This window comes from Myiozetetes cayanensis, unplaced genomic scaffold, assembly GCF_022539395.1.
Source record: "Myiozetetes cayanensis isolate MyiCay16 unplaced genomic scaffold, myiCay2020 scf5-8, whole genome shotgun sequence".
In the NCBI taxonomy this organism is placed as follows: Eukaryota; Metazoa; Chordata; class Aves; order Passeriformes; family Tyrannidae; genus Myiozetetes; species Myiozetetes cayanensis.
Window position 1 is genome coordinate 42,103,026 of NW_026087742.1, and position 16,401 is coordinate 42,119,426.

At 36.1% G+C, this 16,401-nt stretch overlaps 1 protein-coding gene across 1 annotated transcript in view; it reads left to right on the top strand.

Moving 5' to 3' along the window:
- ATM (ATM serine/threonine kinase) overlaps window positions 1–16,401 on the top strand; it is a 64,150-nt gene that overhangs the window by 30,212 nt on the left and 17,537 nt on the right. Inside the window, 17 exon segments of the mRNA XM_050333390.1 lie at window positions 90–185; window positions 1,549–1,720; window positions 2,149–2,290; window positions 2,753–2,929; window positions 3,288–3,456; window positions 5,221–5,308; window positions 5,664–5,819; window positions 6,585–6,690; window positions 7,481–7,569; window positions 7,665–7,767; window positions 8,817–8,965; window positions 10,363–10,467; window positions 10,985–11,104; window positions 12,098–12,332; window positions 12,536–12,703; window positions 14,395–14,514; window positions 15,880–16,097. Coding sequence (XP_050189347.1) covers window positions 90–185; window positions 1,549–1,720; window positions 2,149–2,290; window positions 2,753–2,929; window positions 3,288–3,456; window positions 5,221–5,308; window positions 5,664–5,819; window positions 6,585–6,690; window positions 7,481–7,569; window positions 7,665–7,767; window positions 8,817–8,965; window positions 10,363–10,467; window positions 10,985–11,104; window positions 12,098–12,332; window positions 12,536–12,703; window positions 14,395–14,514; window positions 15,880–16,097 — 2,413 coding nt within the window.

Here is a 16,401-nt window from a genome sequence, read left to right on the forward strand (position 1 = left end):
AGACACTGAAGCAGTGCTTTCTTTCTAATATGCTCACATTACAAATACACTGACATTTTTGGCATTTATTTTTTCTTTCTGAATGATAGAAAAACCAGAAGATTCTGTAGTAGTGAAATTGGTGGTGAGCTTACTGCAGCTGTCCAAGATGGCAGTTAACCATACAGGAGAAAAAGCAGTGCTGGGTAAGTTCATTACTCCCCACGGGCTAATTAGGACTGTCATTACAAAAACCAGGCTGAAACTGTGGCTGTTCTCAATGTTACTTCCCACTGCTATTTTGCATTACTTGCCAGAGGTAGCCATCAGGATTGTTAAAATGGCTGATATGTCTTCTGTTTTGTCACTGTATTTTAAAGCTTTGACTAATAATTTAAATTGCAATCAGTTTAGACTCTGGTCTGTTCTATGCGCAGTAAAGAGTCATCTGCTTCTATGGGTCACTTTAATAGTTTGAAAAATAATCCAAAAAATTGAAAAGAACTTATCTGAAAATTGTGTAGATGTGTCATAGTGGAAATTAAAATAGTTGTTCTCCATCTTAAAGCCTCTTCTGTGTAATTAAAATTATTCTCACCATTTACATTGAGCACCTGGTTAATGTTCGATCCAAAACTAAAATCCAAATCCCCTCTTGCCCAAGTGGAGACTACCTCCACAAAGCTGGTGATTACTGAAGTTAGATGTCTAAACTAGACAGAAACACCTTTATATGTACACCTGATACATCTTCTCTCCAAAAAACTGACTGATAATTACAAATGCTAAAGAACTGAAAATCATGTTGACTTTCAGTATAACAGATTCTTTAGCACCTCTGCAAGCTGCAAGTTTCAGCCTTCTCTGCATTGTGTTTCCTTAGATGATTTGTTAAATTCAGTTCAAAGCCCAACATGTGTATCTTCAGTGTGTTCTTTATTTGCTCTGGTGATTAAAACAATGTAGAAGATGGAAACGTTTTCCACGCGCATGCAGAGTATGAAAGAAAGAGCACATGGAATTAGATTTTGTTTTCTTTCTGATGAACATTAACATCCCTTTTCAAAAATTATTTTCAAGGTCAATTTTGTTTTGTTTTATGCTTTTCCGTGTTTTGTCTGGAAAACAAGTGAGGGACACATAGGTACATCATTTTATGTAAAATCTAGGTTAATTCTTACTGAGTTTACAGTCTATGGTTTGTGCTTACACAGGCTACTGTTTGTATTTATCATACCCTTAGGGAATGAACATGAGTGATCCTGACCTTTTGCACTTGCCTGTTTCTGACAGAAGCAAAAATAGAATCCTTATCTGATATAAACTGGGACATCCAGAGCCATAGGCACTCCTAGAAAATTGAGTTAAAAAGCATAGCTTTATTATTTGTGAGTCTTAAGCTGCAAAATTTTTTTACATGTAATTTTAATCATAATGCTCCTTAAGTGAGTATTTATAAATGTTTGCAGCTTTTTACCCCATAACAATCTCAGTTCTAAAAGTAGGCTGAGACCTTGTTTTAGTGTTCATAAGACTACAGAAAGACTGTAAAATTACTTGCATTTGCAGAGGCTGTTGGAAGTTGTTTGGGAGAAATAGGTCCCATGGATTTCTCCGCCATAGCTCTTCAGCGTGCTGAAAATGCACTGGATTCTAGAGCAGCGGACTTATTTGAAGATAGAAAACGTCAGTGGGTCTTCATAATGTTAACGCAAATAAATACTGCTTTAACAGATAATTGGTGAGTATACTTACTGTATTTAGTTAGCTCAAAGCTTAATAGGAGCCTTTAAGTTGTATGTTGTTCAAATCAGCTCAGAGTAACTCTCTGAAAGTGTTACTAACACCTGTTAATATCCAACCATTTGCTACTTCAAGGCTTACATTACTTACCCAGTCCAACTTAGAACATTTCCTAGAAACTCCCTGGTTGGACTCAAGCCAGAGAGTCTCCTCTGTGCTGTAGAGGATAGCAGTGCTGTGGAGGAAATAATCACGCTTTGTTTTATAATAAAATATGCAATGGCACATCCTGCTCCAAAATTTTCTGATTTGATGCACACATAGATTGTGGAGTTATTTGCCTTGTATATTTATAAAGGTGATTTTGAAAATCAAATATCTGAATGAAATCAATAATAACGATGTTGTGTATGTTATTTTTTTAAGTATTGATGTTAGAGCTGCTGCTGTTTCCTGTTTGAAAAACATATTAGCCACAGAGTCTGGCAGTGAATTTTGGGAAGTTTATAAAAATAAAGCTGATCCGCTGTTAGTCTATCTACAGCCTTTCAGAACATCTAGAAAAAAGGTACTTCTTCTGATATACCTTACATATGTGGCATATGGGGTAGAGAAAAAAAAATAGATCTTTTTTAAAAAGTGTGTTTTAAAATATTTTTGAGATAGGCTTTGATGAATGTAATACACTCTTTCTCAGGATTCCAGTGTCATTTGATGCAAAAAATTGGTGGAAAATAAGTCAGGAAAAAAGTGCATAATTAACCATAAATCAGATATCTCCTCATTTTGACCCTTTTGATTTGTGACCTAAACATGATGCCTGTTATGACCTTGTTGTTGTTATCAGTAAAATTTTATTTTTAGTACTTTCGGATTTTCTTGGAAAACTTTACATCAACAAAATTGATATTGTTAGCCACTTGAAACATCAGTAGTATTTAATATATTTTAATCTGTGAAGATTGCAGTATAGCTTTTTTAAATGCCTTAGAATTTTTTTATATTTGTAATATGTATATTTTCATTCTAGTTTCTTGTAGTATCTGCTGATGATACAGAGGCTCGTTTAGAAACTTTGGATGACACAAACCTGTGGATTCCTCTGGGAGAAAGTCATGAGACCTGGATCAAGCACCTAACTAGTTCAATATTGGACAGTGGAGGTGTGAAAAATGAAGTTTTACAGTTAATGAAGCCACTGTGTGAGGTGAGCTAAATCATACATGTGTGTGCTGTGATGCATTAAAAATGTGATTACTCATCTTGATAACAAATAGTAATTTCTGCTGTTAAATAATTCAGAACCTTTTTAATCATATATTGCAGATACCCATAAAATATACTCTTAAAATGCAAGTTTTTAGACATGATTGTAACGTGGATGAACTTTATGTGGCTGCTTTAGCTGAATACCACCATTGAGTGGTTTACATTATTCATATTACATGTTCTTTCTCAAACATTACATGTTTGTTTGAGTAGTTGTCAGTGTTGTTGTAACCTAGAGAAAGAAAGGGGTTTTTTGTTGTCTTTCTTAGCAGCTGCTGTGCATGGTTGTTTTCTAGGTGAAAACAGACTTGTGTCAAACTTTGCTTCCATACTTGATTCATGATATAGTTCTTCATGACTCAGATGAATCTTGGAGAAATCTTTTGTCACTTCATATCCAGAAGTTCTTTACAGCCTGTTGCAAATTTGCCTCGTCTAGTAGATCTACTCCATATTCGGATTCAGGTAATGCCATAATATTTTTGTTTCAACTAAAAGTGGGATTCTGGTTGTGATAAAACTATCTCCTGACATCAAATGTATGATGTGTGCTTGCAGGCGGACTGAATTTTAGAAGTTTCTGTCCAATTGTTTGATCTTTTTCAGTGTAGATAATGTTAATTTTGAAGCTGTTCATTGGCAGCATCCAAGCAGCTTTTTCAGTATTACTTTTTTTCCTTATTCACAACTGGATGATGTTTATTAGTTACTGAATTTAGATGTTACGCAATTTTATGGTGCTGCAAGACTTGAGTCATGGACTGTCTCTTAAAATGACTAATCGGCAGTTAAATTCCTCTCTTGCTCAAACAAGAACAATAAAAAGCAGTTTTAATCTGGAATTTTTCATTGGAGAAGACTAACCCTTGCTTTAGCTTCTGCCAAATACTGATAATGGTCTCCCTGTAGATTCAAAAGACCTGTTCCATTCCAGCAGAATGAAAGGAAGTTGTAACCGAAAGTACTGCAGCAGAGTATAAGTAATGCCGTCAGTTCCTTTAAAAGGAAAGCACCTTCTAATCAAACTATTGGCATTCTTTCCAATTAGATTGTGATTGAAGAAAACCTAAATTAATTCCAATCCCTGAGGATCCAAACTAGGAAAGACCAGGCAGTTAGACATGAGAGAGTTGAGCACGTCTGAACAGGAGTCTTCCTGTTGATCCATTTTGACGTTCAAGTTCTAGAAACTGGCAGTTTTAAAGCATAAATAGTGTGAATGTCATGCCAGTCACTGCATTCAGAAATTTTCAATTGTTCGTCTGATGAAATTATAAAAGAGGAAATAGCAGTCTCTTTGGGGCGTTGATCACACAGTGCAACAGAATGGGCCCTGCCTGTGAGATGCTGTCTCCATTGCCAAGGAGAACAGCACGTGGGGATGGAGAGCAAACATCATGGTGTGTTAGGAACTGAGAGTCAGATGTCCCCACTGCATGTCTTCTGAAAGTTAAGCATGTGGGAGCTGGTGTTCCTTCTGTAAGGTCTTTGGTAGCACTAAGTGTCATTCATTTCTGTTTGTTGAAACACACAAAATGCCCACATACTTCTTCTTTAAAATATGGCTTTTGCATTCTTTAGGGGAAGTTGCTGGTTCTGCATCTTACTGTAACATAGTAGTAATCAAATCTTTGATTATGCTTTCCCTTTTTCTTCCTTCTTGTAATTGATAAATCAAAAATTACCAGGAAAATGGAGAAATTATTAAACAAGTGAATGGCACACCACCTTTAGCCATCTGATTTTATTTTTTTTTTTAATCCAGAAGCAAGACATGGAAATAGAAATTCTTTAAATGTGTCTCTATGTGGGAAATAGTGTTTTTTATGTAAGCATCCACACTGAAATCTGCAATAAAGCCACTAACAAGTATTTCTGTGACTTTGGAATAACTTTATATGGCTCAAGCCTAAGAGGAGAGGTCTGTTGTGGAGATATGTGCAGTCATGTTAGTTCATCTCTGAATTCTGTAAGAAGAAATATAATACATAAATTATTAGTACAAAGATAATTTGATAAAATTGTGGTATAAACTACTGTAATGTCTTTAACATCATGTAAGGAGGAGAAATACATTTTGTGACAAACTATTAGTTTAATTTTGGAAATGCCATCCAAGGAAGTTTTTAGTGTACTTTCTTGAGTACAAAATAGACCTTTTTATTTTGTAAAAAGCATATGTTATGACAAAAGTTCATTATATTCTTTCCTTTGAAATATGCATCCCAGAGCAAGAAACCCATAATTTTAGAAGTTTGGATAAAGTATCTCGACGAGCCATGCTTGCTGTTGTTGATTACTTAAGAAGACAAAAGAGGTGAATTATCACTTTCCAAAATGTTGCTTTAATTTAATTATGACTGTTCTAAGATCTGTTGATGCTCTAGATTAAAGAAGAACATGATAGGGAACATGTCAGTTAAAAGAATGAAGATATAGTAGTGACCTTGCCTTTTTTACAGAAGTGATATGGCTAGCCTTAAAGGATTCTAACTATGCTGAAGGAGTTTTCTAAAAACTTTTTGTCTGATAACCTTCTTGTAGTTTGGGTTTTGAGGGGGGTGCTAAAATAAAATTAGCCTTTGGAAAGCTTTATAGTTAGATTGGATTTATTTTGTTTAATATTAGAGAGAAGGTCTGTTACAGCAGTATTAAAGTCTTTATTTAATCAGATCTGCTTCAGGTACAGTTTTTGATGACAGCTTCTGGCTGGATCTGAATTATCTTGAGGTTGCTATAGCAGCACAGTCTTGTGCTGCTCACTTCACAGCCTTGCTCTACGCAGAAATCTACGCAGACAAGATAAATAGAGACAAACAGCAGAAAAGGTACGTGGCTTGAGGAATGCAGTTTCTTGACATTTCTGGTAAAATGAGTCATGTTCTGTGTGTCCCAGTAGTGTTTTGTTATGTGAAAAGTCAAGGAAGCTTTAAAAATATTCCATAGCTGCATGTACAGACATGGAAAATATTTCTACCAATCCCTGAATGTGATCCAAACCACACTGACTTGTAATCAGAAGCTTTTCTTAGTGCTATTGTTTAAATTAAAGCCAGAAGTTAATCAAGGAGAGAAAGAAACCCCAGAATGATGACCAGAATTGTGTGTGGATTGAGCTGAATGATCCTTGTAGAGAAGGAGTTTTCTTCTTTGTCTTCTGGTCTAGCAAGATCAAAATATGAAACTAGTTTAGAAGTTTTGTTTTTGTTGCAAATAACTCTAAGATAGTGAAAATATAACAAGAGTAAGATTGTAAGCATATACATTAACTAACTGCTTTTATTCTTTCACAGAAAAAAGAACACTTTGGCCATTCACAAAAGCAACTTGATCTAATAAAACATTGGAAATTACAGGGTGTTTTTTTTAATCTTTGAAAAAACGCCTTGTTGTTAAAATCCCTTGATGCTGATGTTCTCAGTTCAGCTGATTATTATGCTAGTGGAGAACTATTTTGAATAATTTAGGGGTATGACAGGCATGGTCTTGCATTTGTTGTTTGTGCCTCTTATTTTTTAAGTGTTGTTTCAGAATTTCTTTAGTCCTTTGTATGAAATTTCATTTAACTTTACTGGTTGAAATTTTCCTTTTAGATCTTTTAAAGCAGCCAAGAGTTTGACATTTGAAGAAGAAAGTCAAAAAACAACTATTAGTACTTTGAATGAAAAAAGTAAAGAGGAAACTGGCTTAAGTTTACAGGTACATATGTGCTTCATAATCTGAAAGCACACTTTCTCATCCAATTACTGTTACAGTAGGTTTCATCCAAGTTGAAGGCAGGTCTAGTTGAATTCAAAAATTGTGTTTGAAAGTTTTCCTCATGCTTTAATTCAAAGTGAACTTAGTCTCCTTCTAGACAAGTTAAATTGAGTATTCCTTCACCTGACACACTAATTAATGGCAAATTTTACATCAAAGCAAGCAGACTTTGTTCCCTGAAAGAACTGACCTCGTGTTGATAACCAGCCAAGTATTTTTCAGTTTGTTTTATCAGAGATATGTGTTCATTAAAAATGTACAGTGTGGTGTGAGAAGCTGTACTAATCAAAACCAAAGTAGTATTATCTCCTACAAGTTTATTTGATATATCAAATCTGATCCAGTAGCCTTGTCTAAGCTGCTTCTTTGAATTGTTCATTATTCCAGAACTGTGCTTGTGTAACTTTTAAGGTTTATTGTTTAGCTGGTATGTCTGATGCTCCTTCAGTGCTACTGCCTTTTGCTTTTCAAGCAGTCCACCTAAGGCCCAGTTCTGGTTTTTTGTTTAATAAAATAGCAGAGTAGGTGGGTAGTCCTGAAGAGAGTTTTGCTAATCTGCATAGCTATTTTTCCTGTGATGATAGCAGGCTCAGATACTGCATAAAGGAAAGTTTAACAATGATAATGTTGCATGCAAGGACTTGTATTTACAAACTTACATGATATATGTAAAACTAACTTGAACTGGTTCCAAAAAAAGGTAACTTCATTTTTGTGGTGCATGTTCTAGGACCTTCTCATGGACATATACAGAAGCATTGGAGAACCTGACAGTCTCTATGGCTGTGGTGGAGGAAGAATGTTACAGCCATTAGCACGGTATAATTTATTAATGTTCTTATGTTCTTTGAAGTCATTGCTTTAATTTATTAGTAAGGAACTTCAATTGAAAATGTCCTGTTAACTTACAACAGGCTAAGAACATATGAGCATGAAGCAGTATGGGAGAAAGCCCTTGTAACATATGACCTTGAGACAAGCCTCTCTCCATCTACTCGCCAGGCAGGAATAATAGAGGTAATCTTATTTTAGAAGAGGAAATAAATGTAGGAATTGATATCCATCCTACTGAGTCATTCGTATTAAGTCCAAAATTGTTTTAGGACTGAAAGCAATCCTTTTGTTCATCAAGTGCAGCCCATTGTCATACATAATCCAAACTGTGTAATGTAAGACAACTCGATATTTGTCCTGAAAACATTAAGGTTCCTATTCCTCTTGTCACTCACCCATGTCATGGGAGATGAATTTTGTGAAATACTTAAAAATAAGTATATTTAATTTTTTACAGATTTTGACCAGCTCCTAAAATGACAGGATAAGAAAAGTAATGTAATTGGGTACTTTTCCTATCTTATTCTTTAAACCTCTCCATTATGGCAACTATCTGACTGAAACTGGTATTTCCAATACAATAAATAAATAGAATTTATGTTATTTTGAACCCTTAAAAAGTATGTTGCTTTTTTAGCCTAAAAATGTTTACACCAGTTCTGTAATAATGTAGTACAGGTGTATCTGTTTCTCTCCTCATTTCATTTTCCTGTGAAGATTTTCTTTTATTTTCTTACCCCAGATTATTTAGTATCCTTGCTAAAATTCCATTGCATTTCTCCTTCATAATGGCTGCATGCATAATCTGGTTAACTGGTCACAATTATAAAGACATTATGGTCTTCAAACAGATAGGTGTTGCAGGAAACCTTTTCAAATCCAGGAAAACTGTTCATTATGTAAAATCCATTTTGACTTACTGTTGGGAATGATGGAATGGAGAAATGTGAACTTATAGTTAGTTTGAAGCAGAGTGTGGAAATCTGTTTTAAAAAATGCCAGCCATGGTGGTAGTAATGAAACTGCATTCCTGGGGGTGCGGATATCAATAGTGGGATTAGTAGTTTTATTGAAAAGTTTTCATCTTCTGTAGTGCTGAGTTTAGAAATACTTATGATTCTGTCATACCTGCAAAGGCTTCTTTGTTTGCAAAATAAAACAAAGTGTTTTCAAAAAACACTTCAGTTTAATAAAGGAGGAAAATCAACTTGTAGTAATTTTCTTAATTCCAGGCTTTGCAGAATTTTGGTCTTTGCCACACTCTTTCCATGTATTTAAAAGGGCTGGAACATGAAAACACCGAGTGGTGCATGGAACTGCAGGAAATGCGCTACCAGGCAGCATGGAGGAATATGCAATGGGGCCACATCTCTTTTGTCAGGTAAACCAACTTTCGCTAGTTTATTAAGCAAAAGACAGTGGTGTCAGATCCAAGCAAAAAAAGGCAAGGTGAGAATCTAGTTTCTGTGAAGAAGGTCGCCTAATTTATCTTAATAATTGAATGTAAAAGCAGTCTTTTTCACTTATACTTGTCTGGTTTGTATGCACATCGCTTTCCATTTTCCTGGGAAACTGTACATGGGTAATTGTTTTTGATTGTTCAAAATTGTAAACTGAATTTTTCAATTTTTGACTTAACTTACCTTAAGTAGAAATGAGGCTTAGATAGTTTTTAATGTCTAATGTGTAAGGAAATGGGGAAAATATTACTTAATAAGCCCCAAGAGGTTATCAAGACCTGGATAGACAAACACCAGTATTGATTTATGGCTATTCCCTCATAAAGAGTAATCTCCTCCCTTAATGTATAGCTGGATATATGGCAGTAGTTATTTCATGTGACTAGCCAGGATCTGTGTCTGTCCCTTCTTAGTAGAGCTGCATCATGGCACGTTTTAGGAAGAATATAGAATAGACACACTACATTTTGGCAAAGCATAAGTTACATGGTGGGGTCCCCTCCTACATCAACTTTTAGTAATCAGGAGAAGGGAGGATTTTTCTCCTAAGACATACAGAGAGGTGTTCTGGGGGACACACTCTTGGTGTGTTCATTCTCTTCTCCTGCACTGTCATGAGATCATTGGTAAGATTCATCCGGAGGACATCACGAACAGCCTGTTGAAGGGCATTTGTTTTGCCACAATCAGAACAAACTTCTTATAGGTGTGCTCTCTTCATCCCTGGGTTAGGGTCTGTATAACCCTCCTAGGCAAACAGAGTAGTCAGCTTTAATACAGGAGCAGAAAAAGAACATGCAAGATGAGAGAGATGGCAGGAGAAAGAAAAGCCAAGAGGGCAAAGAAGGGAAAATTAAACTGAACACTATGGGTTTTTTAAACCTTTTGATTTTATTTATTTTTTCTATTTTAAAAATATTTCTGAAGTTAACTGTACAAAACTGTTGATTCTTAACTGAAGTTGTATATATACTATAATATCTATCAGCATAATACTGAGAGAAATATTGTGATTAAACTTTTATTGTGCAGTTGAGTGTGTGGCATATTTTTGATGCAACTGTGAACATAATCTCTGTATTCCAAATATTTTGACAATTACTGTTTTTATTTTGTTTAAAAAGAACAGCTTGAATTTATAAAATGCAAAATTAATTTAAAATGTAAAGGGTTACGTCATCATTTTTATCAATCAAAATAGCAATCCAGCTGCAGAAAATGTACAACTAAAAATATATGTCATAAAGGTAAAATTGATGTCTTTGTAGAGAAATGTACTTTTCCTTTTATTTTATGTTACTTTTGTTTTATTTCTTAGAGATGAAACAGAAAGACCAGGTTACCATGAATCATTGTATGATGCTCTTCAGTCTTTACGAGATAAGGAATTCTCTGCTTTCCATGACAGTCTTAAAGATGCCAGGTAACTGTATGCAAATACTGTGCTGTTACAGAGAGAGAGGGAGACAATGTATGTGTTTCTAGTCCCAGGTTATATATGAAAGACTATCGTGGGGTTTTATGGCCTTAAATAAAGTCTCATGCATAGAATAAAATTAATACTTCCAGACTGCAACTTTATTTCTAAGTTTTTAACTTCAGTTTGTCATCTGTGCATATATAATTTGTGTGCTAATTGAAGATACATTTCCTGTTGTATACACCCTTTACTTTGTGTTCCTCTTAAGTGGATTTCAGTGTTGGGTGCTCTTCTTTGGCTGAGCTATCATATAGGCTTTGGGGTTTATATATGCTTACTGTGTTTTCATTTATTGACAAAATTTTTTTTTCATTTTAATGGTAATACAAAATAACTCCAGACTGAATAGTTTGGCTGTTTACATTCTGTTCACTGTGTGGAAATTATGTTACGTAAACTTGGAATTTCTTGTGGATAGTGGAAAAAAAATAAATTTATTGTTTCTCTGCTAAATCCGTAGGGTGAATGAAGTCAAAGAGCTGTGCAAAGGCAGTCTTGAATCTGTTTATTCATTATACCCAACCCTTTGTAGACTACAGCTAATTGGAGAGTTGGAAAACACAGGTCTGCTCTTCTCCAGGTAGTTTTTTAAGATTGTTTCACATTACTTTCTGAGCTTTCAGAATTTTTAGTAATCAAACATAGCACGAAAATTGTAATGACCTCAACAAATTTCATTCATGAGCGTCTCAAAATTTGATCTTAAGGGATTTTAGCTTTACTATGTGAAGACAATTTTAGATTCTCTTTATTTTCAGACTGGATTTATTCACAGTCTAGTTTGAATTATTTGATATTATGCCAGTACTGTATTTTAAATAATTATTTTCTTTCATTTGTATTGAGTTCCTTAGTATACTCCAGGGTAGCAGTCATATCTCCTAGATTTTGCTTTACTCAGGTAACTGAGCCATCCTCTTGTAGTTTCTTTTCTAAAAATGTTTTCCATTTCCTTCATGATGCCCATAGCTCTATTGGAAGTTGTTTCAGTTTAAATCACTTTTTTGATGGATCTCTAATACCAGGAAGGTATTTATCTCAGTAGTGCTATTAACATTGAATTTTCTCTGTCACAGTTGTATCAGTTTGGTATCTAATAGTCAACCTGCAGTCATTCAACCTGTCCAGAACCTTACTGCTTTTTGCAGTTAATGAGTTACCTAAGAGAATAATACATGAAATGGCAACCTGCAGTGTGACAGTTTAGAATTTATTCTTGTATTAATCCATATATAACCTATATAATAAAACAGGTGTCTCGGTCTGTGATCTTTTAAGCAGCCCTCTGTTTGAATGCAATTCCCTTTGCTGATGGACCTTTAACACAAGGGTTTTTTGTAATCCATTTTTACAGAGGAGCGGTTCACCTTAGTAATCTTCGTGTTTGTTAAAACTGGAAGGCTGCCAGTTTATTCCACATATAGCAAACATTTGTAGGGTTTTATGGACTATTTCTTGGTTTGGAACTGTAGTTTGTGAAATTCCTCAGTAGTTCACTTTAACTCATCTTGCGTTTCACAAATGTTTAATGAGAATTAGTAACTGGTCTTTTTTCTTTTTGTAACAATTGCAGATCTGTTACTGCTCAACAACTGAATGACATTTATTTGAAATGGCAGAGACAGTCCCAACTTCTCAAGGACAGTGACTTCCATTTCCAGGAACCTATCATGGCTCTGCGCACTGTCATTTTGGAGATCTTGCTTGAGAAGGAGAATGACAATACCAAAAGAGAATGTATTAAAGACATCCTGACCAAACATCTGGTGGAGCTCTCTAGATTGGCAAGAACTGCTAAAAATACACAGGTAACAAATTCCAGGAAAGATCAGGAAAAGATGTTAAGTTTTTTAGTTTGGAAAAGAACATAATTTTTAAGAACGTTAAAGATGAACTGTATTCTAAGTTTATTCAATGACTCAGTTAGTTGGAGACTTAAGCTATGTAGAACCTATTCATAGTTTGTATTTATAGACGTGTTTTCTGTTTATGATTATTTTTTCAATTTCAGCTTCCAGAAAGAGCTATGTTTCAGATCAAACAACACAATCCAGAGGGATGTGGCATTTCTGAATGGCAACTAGAAGAAGCTCAGGTTTTCTGGGCTAAAAAAGAAGAGAGTCTTGCACTGAATATACTTAAAACGATGATAAAAAAGTTAGATGCAGATTGGTTTCAGGTATGTGTTATGTATAAACTTATGGGAATTAAAGTATTTAAGATCCTAATTCCACTTTCTGAAGTTTTCCCCTGAGAGAAAATTAAAGCGAAGAAATTTTTTCTGTTCTCCAATCTAAACCTCCCCTGGCACAACCTGAGGCCATTTCGTCTTGTTCTGTCGCTTGTGGCCTGGGAAACTACAACCTCCTTTCAGGTAGTTGTAAGAGAGTGATGAGATCCCTCCATCCTGAACCTTCTTTCCTCCAGATTAAAAAACCCCTGATCCCTCAGCTGCTACTCCTAAGACTTGTCCTCCAACCCCTTACCCGGCTCTGTTGCCTTTCTGTGGACGCGCTCCAGCACCTCAGTATCTTTTCTTGCAGTGAGGGGCCCAAAACTGAACACAGGATTTGAGATGTGGTCTCACCAGTGCCGAGCACAGAGGGACAATCACTGCCCTGGTTCTGATGTCCACACTATTGCTGATACAGGCCAGGATGCCACTGGCCTTCTTGGATACCTGGGCACACCGCTGGCTCATGTTCAGCCACTGTCAACCAGCACCCCCAGGTCCTCTTACTCTGGGCAGCTTTGCAGCCACTCTTCCCCAAGCCTGTAGCTCTGCCTGGGGTTGTTGTGACCCAAGGGCAGGGCCTGGCACTTGGCCTAGTTGAACCTCATATAGTTGGTCTTGACCAATTAATCCAGCCCATCCAGGTCTCTCTGGATGATGTTGGTTAAAATATAGTTGACAAATATTTGGATAGAACTTAATTTTGTGTAGCACTGTGGTAAAAATGCCTTCGTGTCCTTACATTTATGTTCAGCTACGATGGCTTTCTTTGAGTACTTTTGGAGGGTAAAAGACATTTGCTTTGAATCCACATACGTTATTAAGGAATATCAGACTTCAGAAAAGCTGGATAATTTTTGGCCAAGTTCTCCTTACATATCAGGGCAAAATCAAGAGTTGATGGTTTTCTGATTATTGTGATTTCTCCATGAATCAGTTGATGAGGCCCTCCAAAAATTTAATCCTTTCAGTGTTACATTTACCCTCCCTATGTAAGGAGGATTTGTGTTTTCACAGCCTATGGTATCCTTCAGTATTTCACAGTCAGTGTTGTCATCTTGATCGTGTGATCTTTAATACGTACACTGTACTAGAAGTATTTTGCAAACTTGTCCTACTCTACAGTTAAAGCTGAGCATCTGATCCGGAGTCAAGTCCTTAGGAAACCTGCTCCATCATCTCCTTGGAGCACTTTTAATCAAGTTTCCATGTAGATGTCTGTCTGAATAATTTAGTTATCATGATTCCTGAATGTTATCTATGGATTGTACTGTGGTACTTCAGACTAAGTGGGGATATTAGAAAATGCAATTCCAGAAACATGCTGTGAATTTATGTATTTTTTATTACATTTTGTCATTGGTTTATCCTGCTTTCCATTGTTCAGATTATCAGGTATTTTAAAATACATGCTCTCCTTTAGTCCAACATAGAATGTGAACGTGATTTAAGGTAATCGATTGCTGTAGATGTGGATGGTAAATGACTTTGTAGATGCATTATATGTAATAGGCCTCAGTGATTGAATTCTATTCAGGCTTTAAAACTTTAGAAATTGCCTACCTCGTATATAAAAGGTGGTGTTTTTTGATGCTTCTCTCTCTTTAATTTTGTTCCCAAAACTTGCTTTTTCAAAGGTTGAGAATGATCCTCACCTGAAACTGATGTATACAGAGTGCCTGAGACTGTGTGGAACCTGGTTAGCAGAAACATGCTTGGAAAACCCTACAGTCATCATGCAGAAATACTTAGAAAAGGTGCATGTGGTCTTTGAAATACACTGTCTTTGAGATAATGCTGTGCTAAAATATGGTGTTAGAATGTCAAGCTGATTTTTCAATACAGGCTTTATTTTTCTGGATTAGAAGTGTGGTTCCTTATAAAAACATTATAGTTTCACATGGTATTTTATTAACATTGTAATCTTACAAAATGTTCAGAATAGGGCTTTATAGAATTCACAGTGAAACGTCTAATATTGGCTTAGAAGTGCAGTGATTACAACTACTAGTCTAGTTTCCTGTTCCACGTTCCCAGTCCTTCCTTCTCAAGACAGATAATTCACTCATCAGGTTTTCAGTGTGGCCCTTGTATTTCATAGAATTAGGGAATCACTTCAGTTGGAAAAGACCTCCAAGATCATCGAGTCCAACCTATGACCAACCACCACCATGTCAACTAGAACATGGCACTCACTGCCACATCCAGTCTTTCCCTGACACTTCCAGGGATGGTGACTCCACCACCTCCCTGGGCAACCCATTCCAATGTCCAGTCACTCTTTCTGTGAAGAAAATTCTTCCTAACATCCAACCTGAGCCTCCCCTGGCACAGTTTAAGACTATGTCCTCTTGTCCTGTTGCTTGTTACATGGGAGAAGAGACCAACCCCCACCTGGTTACAATCTCCTTTAAGGTAGTTGTAGAGAGTGATAAGGTTACCCCTGAAAGTGCTGGAAAGTCTTATTCTAGTGTTTCAAACTACTGCAATTTATTTTTTTTTAACTCTTAGCCAGTTACAGAAACATTTGTATTAATATTTGTCCACTCTGCATTTCTTTATTTCATACTAATTTGTGAAATTCAGCATAGTCACTTTTCCCTATTACTGTCTATGTGCTTTCATCACTGTGATTTGAATCCATGACTTTGATATATAAGTGGCACTTTTTGGACTGCCTTCCTTTATTTTTCTCACCATCTTGTGATATAAGGTTTTAAGACTATTGTAAAACTTCATGCCTAGTTACTCTAAAAGATAGAAAAGTGTAGAAAACGCCTGTATAGTTATTAAAGCTGCTTCATACAGGATAATCTTTTTTGCTGTTTGCACTGAAACACTTCTCAAAGGTTAAACTCACTTATGAGAAAAATACTCAGCCTGCTAGATTTCATTTTGTATGCATATGTATTCCATCACAGGCAACATTAAATAATCTGTTTGAGCAGGTTGACCCTGCTTGAGCAGGGGAGGTTAAATGAGATGACCTCCAAATGTCCCTTCCAGCCTCAACTTCCCCCCCAAAAACCCCCAACTTTCTCTGATAATAAAGTTTAATCAAGTATTATGCAGCACTGTTTGTCTGATTATCCATTTTACCGTTGTTGTTACTTCCCCTTTAGGCTGTGGAAATTGCTGCAAGCCACAGCGGAGAGAGCATTGATGAGCTGAAGAAAGGAAAGATGAAGGCCTTCCTGTCTTTGGCTCGTTTCTCTGATAACCAGTACCAGCGAATTGAGAATTACATGAAATCCTCAGAGTTTGAAAATAAGCAGGCCCTACTGAAGAAGGCCAAGGAGGAGGTCGGCCTCATCAGGGAGCGTAGAGTTCAAACCAATAGGTGAGCATTAAAATGGAGAAGTTGGTTACTGTGGAGCTATCAAAGGCTCCATCTCTAACAACTCTCTAGGCAAGAGGTACAGTATGGGTCACATCTCTACAGCTGATTTTTAACTTCTCCACGAAACAGTGGCCTAATCCATAGTGCTTCCTGTGAATAGTTTCTGAACTGTGCCTGAACGTGGTCTATGCATGTGCTAGGTAGTGTGGGCCAAAACTCAGCCAAGGACTGTTACAACAGTTAAACAGTATGGGTGATCATGGCCTGGAATTCATGTTTATTCCCTGGATCTGTTCAGTTTATT